At 39.1% G+C, this 13,092-nt stretch overlaps 1 protein-coding gene across 1 annotated transcript in view; it reads left to right on the forward strand.

Annotated features, from left to right (window-relative positions):
• The window catches only part of LOC124139122 (Golgi integral membrane protein 4-like), a 91,721-nt gene that overhangs the window by 59,587 nt on the left and 19,042 nt on the right, over positions 1-13,092 (forward strand). The window contains exons 31-33 of the mRNA XM_048394200.1: positions 1,732-1,815; positions 2,160-2,189; positions 4,475-4,588. Of these exons, the coding sequence (XP_048250157.1) occupies positions 1,732-1,815; positions 2,160-2,189; positions 4,475-4,588 (228 nt within the window). The remainder of the gene's footprint in view (positions 1-1,731; positions 1,816-2,159; positions 2,190-4,474; positions 4,589-13,092) is intronic.

A 13,092-nucleotide genomic window follows, 5' to 3' on the forward strand; every position in this document is an offset into this window, starting at 1 on the left:
GAAGGTCCAGGGTTCGATCCCGGGCCGCGTCATACAAAAAGACGTTAAAAGATTGTACTTGTTGTTACCCTGTCTGGCGCTCGGCATTAAGGGGCTAAAACAAGGACTGGTCGGCTCGGAGTCAGTATACTGTGTCTGAGTGGGGTATTCATGTTAAACTGCGGCATGGTATCTCAGTGAGCTAGCACTATAAATCGGCATCAGTCCGGACTAGTACAAGCAGCCACACACACAAATACACGTGCACGCACGTCGCTATATAAGTGCAATAATCTTGGACGCGACGTTAAACCCAATTTCACCTCACCTCACCTCATTGTGAGATTCTTGATCCTCCCTTGTTCCTCACCAGCCTTGGATAGTTTTCCTCATGTTGTTTGCACTTTGCCTGATTGAACCCTACTGTACTGACAAAAGTTGGGTTTCCTCCGGTACCAATATCTGAGTAGGGGTCTAGGTTGCCCAGTACTCAGAGTTGTGTCCCTTAGCTATACTAAGATCTGCTGCAGAAGGGTTCAAATCCCAAATCCTCCCTGATAAATATCCTTTGTCCATAAGCACCAAAGCTTTGCTTGTGGGTTTCCTGAAAGTGTTACATGGTCACAACCTCTGTCATATCGGACCTTCCTTCCATGTACACACATTGATGCTCAACCCAACTCCCCCAATCAATAAGTCACTACTTTCTGGATATCCAGTGTTGTGAATGTTACTCCACCTTGCCATCCCATCTTTCACCCATGTATTGTTACATCTTTGGTTTCATTTATGCCAAACTTTTGTTTTGAAATTGTCACATTCTACTGCTTTGGTGCGCCCAAAAGCTTCCTGCCCTTCGGTACGTTTTTTCCTCCTTTAATTTTCAGGATGTCATCAGAGTCTTCTTTCAGTTGGAGAATGTAGTGGGGGAAAAATAATTTCCTTTAGGTTTAACTGCACACCACACCACACCACACCACACCACACCACACCACACCACACCACACCACACCCATGTTTTCCATGAACCTTTTCTCGATTTAACACGGATATTTTAAACCATAGGTTATACTATGAATAATCTCCTGCTTGGTATAATAGTGATAATCAACTTCTGGATATGATGTTGAAAGTCTCCTTCTGGATATGACATGGATGATCTCCTATTGATGGGAAATGGGTAAACCCTTCCAAGGTATAACATGGTTATTTTCTATGCTGGTATAAGATTAATACAATTTCCTGCTAATTACATGGATAATCTTTTCTTTCTTTTTTGAGAATAACATGATTGATTTGACATATTTGTTCTCATCTATGTGGTATAACATAGGGTATTCCGTGTTGTTTAACATGGTTATTTCATGTGGTTTAACATGGTTATTTAAGGTGGTTTAACATGGGTATTCTATGTTATTTAACATGGGTATTCTATGTTGTTTAACATGGTTATTTCATGTGGTTTAACATGGTTATTTAAGGTGGTTTAACATGGGTATTCTATGTTATTTAACATGGGTATACTGTGTTGTTTAACATGGGTATTCCATGTTATTAAACATGGGTATTCTATGTTGTTTAACATGGGTATTCTATGTTTTTTAAACATGGGTATTCTATGTTGTTTAACATGGGTATTCTATGTTGTTTAACATGGGTATTCCATGTTATTAAACGTGGGTATTCTATGTTGTTTAACATAGGAATTCTATGATGTTTTTAAAGTGAATATTAAGTGAACTGATATTTCAGAATGCGGGTGATGTGGATGTTGACAAAATCCACCCTCCAGTCTTACTTGATGACCATGTTGCGGATGATAAAGAAATTCAGGAGGTAGAACATATCCTTAAAACAATTCTGCTTCTATGACACCACTTTGTTTTGTTTGTCTTTATTATTTATCTCACTTTAGGAGATCTATCAAACATGTTTTTCTTCTTTTCATCACTTCAATATTTTTAGGATTGTTTATAGTTTCATAGAGGTGTACTATTTTGTAGGATTCTGTTCTCATTGAGCTTTTAGACAATTATTGGTCACCTGAAACAAGATTTCATTTGACCTGATACTCTAGTTTTACTTATTGGTTTTTTAACTGTTTGAAACATCAATCCATCAATTTGGGAATTGTGATTTTATTTCTTTTTGTTTTGTTAAATTCTGTTTCGTTTTTGTAGTTGATCCGACCTGGTGATGTTGAGCTAAAGGTACATGTTCTGTTTTTGGAAGGCTCTTTTGTTTTACAGTTAACAGGCTAAACTAACCAGAATAGCTTGGGTAGAACAAAAAAAGAAAATAATGTGTGCACTTGTGAATATTTTTAAATATTTAACATGCATTCAAAGAACTTAATGAGAGAAATTAAGTGCTTAATACAATTAAATTAAATGTGTTCAGAATGAACATTTTCTTCTTCTGTATATTGCCGTATTTACATATGGTGAGTTATGTTAAATTTGAACCAAACAAATATATATTTACCTTTTATAGCTGTAGGCTGCAGTTGCTAAATCTGAAAGCTGAAAAATAGTAATAGTGTGACCAAATGTCAGTGTGTTGATTGTGTAAAGTCCATCCTGTGTAAACCAAGATGGTGAGAACAGGTTATAATGCCAATTTGTGTTTGAGTCATGAACACAATTTAGAGTCACGAATGAGTTAAAACTTTTCGTATCCAAGAAATTGAAAACGAAACATTCTGTTGATTGTTATCATAAAAGGAATATACAAGTTTGTTAAAGTACCTAGGACGTTTTTGTGAGAAGTTCTGGCAGATAGAAATGTGTTGCATCAAATATCACTCATGGAAAGTATAATGAGGATTATGGATGGATAAAGTCAAATACAAAGGATCCACATGTCATGTGAAATCCTGGGTAACTGTCATGGTGATGTCATGGTCAGTGTAAAACCCGACTCACTGACAGTTCAACACCCTTGTGTCACGATAATGGGCTGTTTCTAGCAATTTCTTTGTGGTTATTTGGACTTTTGTGGATCAAATTCTAAGATAATTCAGGTGCCTTTCTCTATTTCTCCATTAACCACTTTCAACCATTGACAACGGACATGCTTACTGGATACTTTTTCGATTATTTATGTTAACAGGTTTTGCTTCTGATTTCTAACTCTTAGAGTGTAGTAAAAGCTTCTTTCTTAGAACACAATCCTCAATTTATAGTTGTTATGTTGAGTGCTGTTGCTGTCCCTCAGATTTGCTTCATTTTTGATGTTATATCAGTACAAGAATAACGGCTCAATTTTATGTATATGAACTTAGGTTAATATTGTTGAGCATATGATGAGTAATTACAAAATTTCATCATGGATTAACAGAGGCCTGCCAAAGGCACGTAGTTTGGAATCCTGGATAAATTCCTCGCATTGTTTCAATATGTTCTATCTCTTGTAGCATAAATATGGTAACTTAATTCAAATAAATGTTGTGCAGATCTATTTAGGGACAGTTCATCCATTTCCTTTGCCATGTTGGGGAACATTATGATCATTAGAACCTTCCCCAATAATTCTCAAGACATGGTTGTGTCAGAAGCAACAATGTCAAATGAACCATAGCCTTAGAACATTGACTACTATAATACGATGTGCTTCAGTGATGTCTGTGGATAATGGCAAGGAATAGGAACCCATCTTGTCTTATTTAGTCACTCTGTGGGGATTCCAGGTTAGAATGGGTCCACAGCAACCTATGCTGGTCGTAATAGGTGACGAAATGGATGTGCTGGTCAGACCCTGTGATTTGGTTGATAGCGTGTCATTGTACTCAGATGGCATGGAGGGGGCACGGGTGGGCCAGTCGTCTTAGGCTCCGCGATTCGCTGTGCAGAGTTGCGTCCCTTAAGCATGCCAGAAACCTATGATGTGTGGCAAGGATACGAATGTGGTATTTTGACAAAGTGTTGATCTCCTGTATTTCAGTGCAGATGTGATATATTGACATAGTTAACCCCTTGTATAACAACACAGATGTTGTATAATGGCAAAGCGTTGACCCTCTCACACATGGATGCATATGTTGTATATTGACAAAGAGCTGACTTTGTATGACAAGAACGATGTGGGATACGTTGATAATATACCAACCCTGTATTATAGCAACAATGTAGATGTTGTCTGTTGACAAAGTATTAACCTCTTGTATAGCCGCAGTTTGGAAGTAGCCTGAGTCTAGTACAATTCTGTTCAGTCTAGGAAGCTCAGCTGATAATAGTCCTGTCTAGACTTAGAGCCACATTCAGGCAAGTAGACTCAAAGTTTTTGCACAGACTAATGCAGAATATTGACAAAAGTGTTGACCTCTTGTATAGCCGCATTATGGAAGTAGCCTGAGTCTAGTACAATTCTGTTCAGTCTAGGAAGCTCAGCTGATAATAGTCCTGTCTAGACTTAGAGCCACATTCAGTCTAGTTGACTCAAAGTTTTTGCACAGACTGATGCAGAATACTGACAAAAGTGTTGACCTCTTGTATAGCAACGTCTCCAGCTGGATGAGAATAAGGGAGGCGAGGTGAAGGTGGACATTGAGCGACCAGTCAATGTGGATGTTCCGATAGTCAAGGACTCTCTAGAAGTGGTTGACAACCAGGTACATACAAGTACTTAAATGTGCTGTCTTCCTCTAGACTCTTTCTGTCCAGCTAATATCCTGCTCCCTTCCTTACACCTGTGAGTGAACACTTCATTATTGACTTTGAATTTGTTTTGTAATGTAGTTAAATAGGTTGCCTATATATTAAGTCTTTGAAAGGCATTTAGAGGTTATACACTTAAGGAAGAGAATTTATGGATGTCAACTTTTTTATTATGAGGAACACAACATTTCAGAGTGTATACTTACTCCTTTATCAGGTAAAGAAGTTGACATTCATAAATTTTCTTCCTTATGCCTATAGGGGGCAAGGGGGGCCCAGTCGTCTAAGGCACTATGATTCGCTGTGCAGAGTTGCGTCCCTTGGGCACGCCAGAAACCTATGATTGTGGGTTCGAATCCCGGTTTGCCCTGATAATGTTTCTAGGTTTGTCCGCACCATGCCCGTGCTCGTGGGTTTCACCGAAGTGGTAAACATCTGAGACATGCATAACTTTTGTCTTTCCTCACACATAAAGCTGACATGCTGCGATATAACTGGAATACTGTTAAAAGCGGGGCCAAACCCAACTCACTCACTCACTCACCTTATGCCTATATATGGGCTGTATTCTAAACTTTGTTTTGGTTTCTCGTTATTGGTTTTTCCTGGTAGACTTCTATGAAAGAAGAAATTTGCAGTTTATTGCAAATATCAGGGTCCATGAGATTGAATGGGGTCCGACTTGATGGAACATATAATATGTAAACTTTAATAATAGGTCTTTTTGATAATGATCGAAGTGAAGTTAATATGGTGAAGTGATGAACTGATACCATGCAGGAGCATTAAGTACAATTTGTTTCACTATTCATGATCTCATTACTTCAATTGATCAACCTCCTCCTGTGATAGTTATGTCTTAAAAGATGTGTATAATAGCCCTGTCTTTGTAGATGCTGCTTATAGTCCACCTGTCTGTGATAGATGTCTGTCATATGCGTGGGAGATGTCTCTCATCTTCTGTCTGTGATAGATGTCTCTCATCTTCTGTCTGTGATAGATGTCTCTCATTGTCCTGTCTGTGATAGATGTCTCTCATAGTCCTGTCTGTGATAGATGTCTCTCATAGTCCTGTCTGTGATGGATTTCTTTCATTGTCCTGTCTGTGATAGATGTCTCTCATAGTCCTGTCTGTGATGGATTTCTTTCATTGTCCTGTCTGTGATAGATGTCTCTCATAGTCCTGTCTGTGATAGATGTCTCTCATTGTCCTGTCTGTGATAGATGTCTCTCATTGTCCTGTCTGTGATAGATGTCTCTCATAGTCCTGTCTGTGATGGATTTCTTTCATTGTCCTGTCTGTGATGGATTTCTTTCATTGTCCTGTCTGTGATAGATGTCTCTCATTGTCCTGTCTGTGATAGATGTCTCTCATTGTCCTGTCTGTGATAGATGTCTCTCATTGTCCTGTCTGTGATAGATGTCTCTCATCGTCCTGTCTGTGATAGATGTCTCTCATAGTCCTGTCTGTGATAGATGTCTCTCATTGTCCTGTCTGTGATAGATGTCTCTCATCGTCCTGTCTGTGATAGATGTCTCTCATAGTCCTGTCTGTGATAGATGTCTCTCATAGTCCTGTCTGTGATAGATGTCTCTCATTGTCCTGTCTGTGATAGATGTCTCTCATAGTCCTGTCTGTGATGGATTTCTTTCATTGTCCTGTCTGTGATGGATTTCTTTCATTGTCCTGTCTGTGATAGATGTCTCTCATTGTCCTGTCTGTGATAGATGTCTCTCATTGTCCTGTCTGTGATAGATGTCTCTCATTGTCCTGTCTGTGATAGATGTCTCTCATTGTCCTGTCTGTGATAGATGTCTCTCATTGTCCTGTCTGTGATGGATTTCTTTCATTGTCCTGTCTGTGATAGATGTCTCTCATTGTCCTGTCTGTGATAGATGTCTCTCATAGTCCTGTCTGTGATAGATGTCTCTCATAGTCCTGTCTGTGATAGATGTCTCTCATAGTCCTGTCTGTGATAGATGTCTCTCATAGTCCTGTCTGTGATAGATGTCTCTCATCGTCCTGTCTGTGATAGATGTCTCTCATTGTCCTGTCTGTGATGGATTTCTTTCATTGTCCTGTCTGTGATGGATTTCTTTCATTGTCCTGTCTGTGATAGATGTCTCTCATTGTCCTGTCTGTGATAGATGTCTCTCATTGTCCTGTCTGTGATAGATGTCTCTCATCGTCCTGTCTGTGATAGATGTCTCTCATAGTCCTGTCTGTGATAGATGTCTCTCATAGTCCTGTCTGTGATAGATGTCTCTCATAGTCCTGTCTGTGATAGATGTCTCTCATAGTCCTGTCTGTGATAGATGTCTCTCATCGTCCTGTCTGTGATAGATGTCTCTCATCGTCCTGTCTGTGATAGATGTCTCTCATAGTCCTGTCTGTGATGGATTTCTTTCATTGTCCTGTCTGTGATGGATTTCTTTCATTGTCCTGTCTGTGATAGATGTCTCTCATTGTCCTGTCTGTGATAGATGTCTCTCATTGTCCTGTCTGTGATGGATTTCTTTCATTGTCCTGTCTGTGATAGATGTCTCTCATAGTCCTGTCTGTGATGGATTTCTTTCATTGTCCTGTCTGTGATGGATTTCTTTCATTGTCCTGTCTGTGATAGATGTCTCTCATAGTCCTGTCTGTGATAGATGTCTCTCATTGTCCTGTCTGTGATAGATGTCTCTCATTGTCCTGTCTGTGATAGATGTCTCTCATTGTCCTGTCTGTGATAGATGTCTCTCATCGTCCTGTCTGTGATAGATGTCTCTCATAGTCCTGTCTGTGATAGATGTCTCTCATTGTCCTGTCTGTGATAGATGTCTCTCATTGTCCTGTCTGTGATAGATGTCTCTCATTGTCCTGTCTGTGATAGATGTCTCTCATTGTCCTGTCTGTGATAGATGTCTCTCATTGTCCTGTCTGTGATAGATGTCTCTCATTGTCCTGTCTGTGATGGATTTCTTTCATTGTCCTGTCTGTGATGGATTTCTTTCATTGTCCTGTCTGTGATAGATGTCTCTCATAGTCCTGTCTGTGATAGATGTCTCTCATTGTCCTGTCTGTGATAGATGTCTCTCATTGTCCTGTCTGTGATGGATTTCTTTCATTGTCCTGTCTGTGATAGATGTCTCTCATTGTCCTGTCTGTGATAGATGTCTCTCATTGTCCTGTCTGTGATGGATTTCTTTCATTGTCCTGTCTGTGATAGATGTCTCTCATTGTCCTGTCTGTGATAGATGTCTCTCATTGTCCTGTCTGTGATAGATGTCTCTCATAGTCCTGTCTGTGATAGATGTCTCTCATTGTCCTGTCTGTGATAGATGTCTCTCATTGTCCTGTCTGTGATAGATGTCTCTCATTGTCCTGTCTGTGATAGATGTCTCTCATTGTCCTGTCTGTGATAGATGTCTCTCATTGTCCTGTCTGTGATGGATTTCTTTCATTGTCCTGTCTGTGATAGATGTCTCTCATTGTCCTGTCTGTGATAGATGTCTCTCATTGTCCTGTCTGTGATAGATGTCTCTCATTGTCCTGTCTGTGATAGATGTCTCTCATTGTCCTGTCTGTGATAGATGTCTCTCATTGTCCTGTCTGTGATGGATTTCTTTCATTGTCCTGTCTGTGATAGATGTCTCTCATTGTCCTGTCTGTGATAGATGTCTCTCATTGTCCTGTCTGTGATAGATGTCTCTCATTGTCCTGTCTGTGATAGATGTCTCTCATTGTCCTGTCTGTGATAGATGTCTCTCATTGTCCTGTCTGTGATGGATTTCTTTCATTGTCCTGTCTGTGATAGATGTCTCTCATAGTCCTGTCTGTGATGGATTTCTTTCATTGTCCTGTCTGTGATAGATGTCTCTCATAGTCCTGTCTGTGATAGATGTCTCTCATTGTCCTGTCTGTGATAGATGTCTCTCATAGTCCTGTCTGTGATAGATGTCTCTCATTGTCCTGTCTGTGATAGATGTCTCTCATTGTCCTGTCTGTGATAGATGTCTCTCATAGTCCTGTCTGTGATGGATTTCTTTCATTGTCCTGTCTGTGATAGATGTCTCTCATCGTCCTGTCTGTGATAGATGTCTCTCATAGTCCTGTCTGTGATGGATTTCTTTCATTGTCCTGTCTGTGATAGATGTCTCTCATTGTCCTGTCTGTGATAGATGTCTCTCATAGTCCTGTCTGTGATAGATGTCTCTCATAGTCCTGTCTGTGATAGATGTCTCTCATTGTCCTGTCTGTGATAGATGTCTCTCATAGTCCTGTCTGTGATAGATGTCTCTCATAGTCCTGTCTGTGATAGATGTCTCTCATTGTCCTGTCTGTGATAGATGTCTCTCATTGTCCTGTCTGTGATAGATGTCTCTCATTGTCCTGTCTGTGATGGATTTCTTTCATTGTCCTGTCTGTGATAGATGTCTCTCATTGTCCTCTTGTCCATGGTGGAGGCCTCTCATTGTCCTGTCTGTGATAGATGTCTCTCATTGTCCTGTCTGTGATGGATTTCTTTCATTGTCCTGTCTGTGATAGATGTCTCTCATTGTCCTGTCTGTGATAGATGTCTCTCATAGTCCTGTCTGTGATAGATGTCTCTCATAGTCCTGTCTGTGATAGATGTCTCTCATTGTCCTGTCTGTGATAGATGTCTCTCATAGTCCTGTCTGTGATAGATGTCTCTCATTGTCCTGTCTGTGATAGATGTCTCTCATTGTCCTGTCTGTGATAGATGTCTCTCATTGTCCTGTCTGTGATAGATGTCTCTCATAGTCCTCTTGTCCATGGTGGAGGCCTCTCATAGTCCTGTCTGTGATAGATGTAACTCTTTGGTAAATGTCTTTCATTGTAGATGTCTCTGTTTTCTGTTAGTATAAGTTATTTGTGTGTGTTAATCTTTACATTTACCCTTGCTGGTGGATAAAACAAGGACTAGTATAGTCAGTATAATGTACATATGTGGTATGGTGTCAAGACGAGTACAAGTTGCCACACACAACACACACACACACACACACACACACACACACACACACATACACACACACACACACGAGACACACACACGAGACACACACACACACACAACACACACACAACACACACGACAGACACACACGACAGACACGACACGTTTGTGTGAGCGAAATAATCTCAAAGTGGGACAGAGATTGTCTCTAACAAATACTCGATGGCCGCTATTGTCAAGCTGAACTTAACTTAGCCATGTTCTAATGCTTAATTAATGCCTGTGATACTAATATTGAATACAGTAGTTTGGTGTGTAGCCTGGTTTGGTGAAAAACATGGTGGCAATTAATGGACTGTTTTTCAAAGTGCTAGCATGTAAGGGGAGACAACTGCATGAGGTGCAGGTCAAAAGCAGTTGCCGATTTTTCCTCATTTTTTTCTCTTCTTCCTTTGGGCTTCTCGGTGGTCACTGGGTGATGGATATGAAATTTGTCTCCATGTACTTTGTGATGCTAATTCCGTTGTTTTGTTGTTTTTCCACAGGCTGTACCTGGTGCTTAATGTGCTGCTACATGTGTTGCCAATCGTTGTGTGTTGTACACTGTGAAACTGTCTGCCTGGTGTGACTGCCTCTAGGATGTAACTATGTGGACACTTCAATGTTAATGTGCAGTGAAGCCTCTGAGAAGGGGCAGCTGATTGGATCTGAAAAGGAGGGATAGAAATTAGCCCCAGATATACTACTCAAAACAAATTAAAGAATACCCACAGTTGGAAGGTGTGTGCATTGCAGTACTCACCAGCCATAACTTTAACTATTGTCATATGAAAAATCTGGTGTTCTTTAACTTCTTTTGAGGAGTACCTTTAGCCTTAGTCTCACAATCAGTCCGGGGAAAAGAAATCCAAAAAATCCTTTGTAAGTCTGGCAAGTCTAGACTTCTTCAATCTGAAAAAGAATTTCTCTGGGCTCTTTTCTATTATATATTTGAAAATAATTTTAAAAAAATATAAAAAATTTGGAGACTAAAGGTTTTGTCTAAACTTGCCTGATATTGAGTTACTTCTCATGACCAGTGAAATTGTGAATATTTTTTTTTTTAAATTTGATTTGGCTAGTATATTTACATTATCTACCAGATTTGTTTTATCCTTGTTGCTTAATATTTCATCAAAGATGTGTAATGACACGTTTTAATAAACAGTGAAACATTTCATAAAGGAGAAATAATATTACGTAACTTATATCTAAAAATCCTGTGTTTCTGGTTTAGTTACATAGCCAACAGTGCGAATGTTTCTGTACTGATCAAAGAGTCGATGCTTACCTCCCTTGGATTTTCTGTATTACCGGGTATATAACCTTTTAGTGGAATATCTGTAAGCAGTTCACTTTGGTTTCCCTGCATTCCCTCTCATGACTTACCACATTCCGGGAAGGGGGTAGCCTTGTGGGTACAATCTGTGAACCCCATTTCTGGTATGACCCACTGTGATAGTGCTGGAATATTGCTGAAAACAGCGTAAACATAACTCCCTCACTGTAACATTCAGGATGGAGAGTAGCTTATGCTCATGTCAGTGACTTGTGAAGTTTATGACACAAACTTTGCGTCACGTTTTGGATTTGTCGTTTTGTACAGTCATGATCTCACATTTGGTACTTAAGCTGACAAACCCCATCAAAAATGGCCTGGGTTTAATCCCCTACAATGTGTGAAACCAATTTCTGGTGTTCCCCACTGAGATGTTACCGAAATATTGCTAAAAATGCCATCAAACCAAACCTACTCTTCTCCCTTACACACTGGTTTGGTTTTTTGCTTACAATATTTATATATTTTTAATCATTTAATGTATGTTCCGCCATGAAGGGCCAGATCTCTTTTGCTCATGTTGGCGAAGTCTTGCTCATGCAATTTGAAAGTGATTGTGGATAAAAGCAATTTTTTGTCAAATTTCAACCATTCATTTTATCAATACCCAATAACACTTAGATATACTCAGTCATCAGTAAAGACAGTCAAAGATTTTTAATTTGGGAGGAAGAATTTGAAACTTTTGAATCATTATAAAACAGTTACTTTCATGTGTGATAGCTGTAAATAGAAACATTTGTAACTGATAATAATTTTACAAAAACTATCAGTGTTGAAGCTGTTTAATCAGGAACTTGTTAAGATTCTTGGTATGTATAGGTCCCCAGCATTGTGTGCCCATTGTGCAAGGTGACTTAGGGAATATCTTTTGATATTCTGGGATATATAGATTGCATTGCCTGTAGCAATAGTGTTTAGTACCCCAAATGTGTTGATGGACCCGTGAAGATCTGGAGTAGAATAGGTCTTCAGCAACCCATGCTTGCCATACAAGGCGACTAAGCTTGTCGTAAGAGGCGACTAAAGGGATCGGGTGGTCAGGCACACTGACTTGGTTGATTTCCAATTGCGTGGATCGATGCTCATGATGTCAATCCCTGGATTGTCTGGTCCAGACTTGATTATTTACAGACCGCTGTCCTATAGCTGGAATATTGCTGAGTGTGGCGTTAAACAAACAAACAAAACCTGTTGATGCAATTACAAATTGGGGAAAATTATGTCTTTCCCTGTTGGTCAGGAAAAGTTGGAGATATTGTGTAAATCTCTTCGTCTCTTTGAAGTCTGTAAAGTTCAACCAAGTTCCAAAAATAGTGTACACTACTTAAATAAAATTAAAGAAAACTTGATTCTTTCGTATTAAGAAAGTTGATCTGTCATGGCATATTTCCTGTCTGGTGTAGTTGTGTCCCTTGCCACGGCTGGAATATTGCTAAAATCAGCTAATATACATGTCTTTCCTCAGGAAATGTTAAATATTATATATACAGACCAGTGAACATTCTAAACACTCTTTTGTAATTGTGACTTTTTGAACTACTTACAGTATCAGTATTGTTTCTGAGACTGTAAGAGAAGGGTCATTTATGAAAAGATATTTTGAATACTTGAGAGATTTTTTAGCAAGACATATTGGGGGTTCACATTTTCTTACTTCGGTCAAATTTCATTAATATTATGTCTTTATTGGGTGATTAGTTATATGGTTAGCTCGTATATAACATTGGTTTCATTTTACCACCATTTTCATATGTATATTTTGTCATTCTTTTGAAAATATGTATTTCATTTGGTTTGTTTTAAATATTGATATTTCTTAAAAACATTGAAACTGTTCAATACAATGTTTATTGTTTCACTCTATTAGTTTGTGAGGAATAGTTTGTACAGAAGATAATAAAATATTATTTTATTTTACAAGTAGCCTTATTGTGTTATAGCTTTGAAACATGGACAGTCATAAAGTGTCAGTGGTGCATGTAGCATGATAAATGCTGCTTGTTCTTGATGTCCAGATTCTAGTACCCTATCCTTGTCCTAAATGGGAGGTCGCAAGGACCTCATGCCTGTCTCACAGCGGGGATTCTGGGCACAATAGGTCCCTAGTACCTCA

This window comes from Haliotis rufescens, unplaced genomic scaffold, assembly GCF_023055435.1.
Source record: "Haliotis rufescens isolate VD_foot unplaced genomic scaffold, xgHalRufe1.0.p SCAF_13, whole genome shotgun sequence".
In the NCBI taxonomy this organism is placed as follows: Eukaryota; Metazoa; Mollusca; class Gastropoda; order Lepetellida; family Haliotidae; genus Haliotis; species Haliotis rufescens.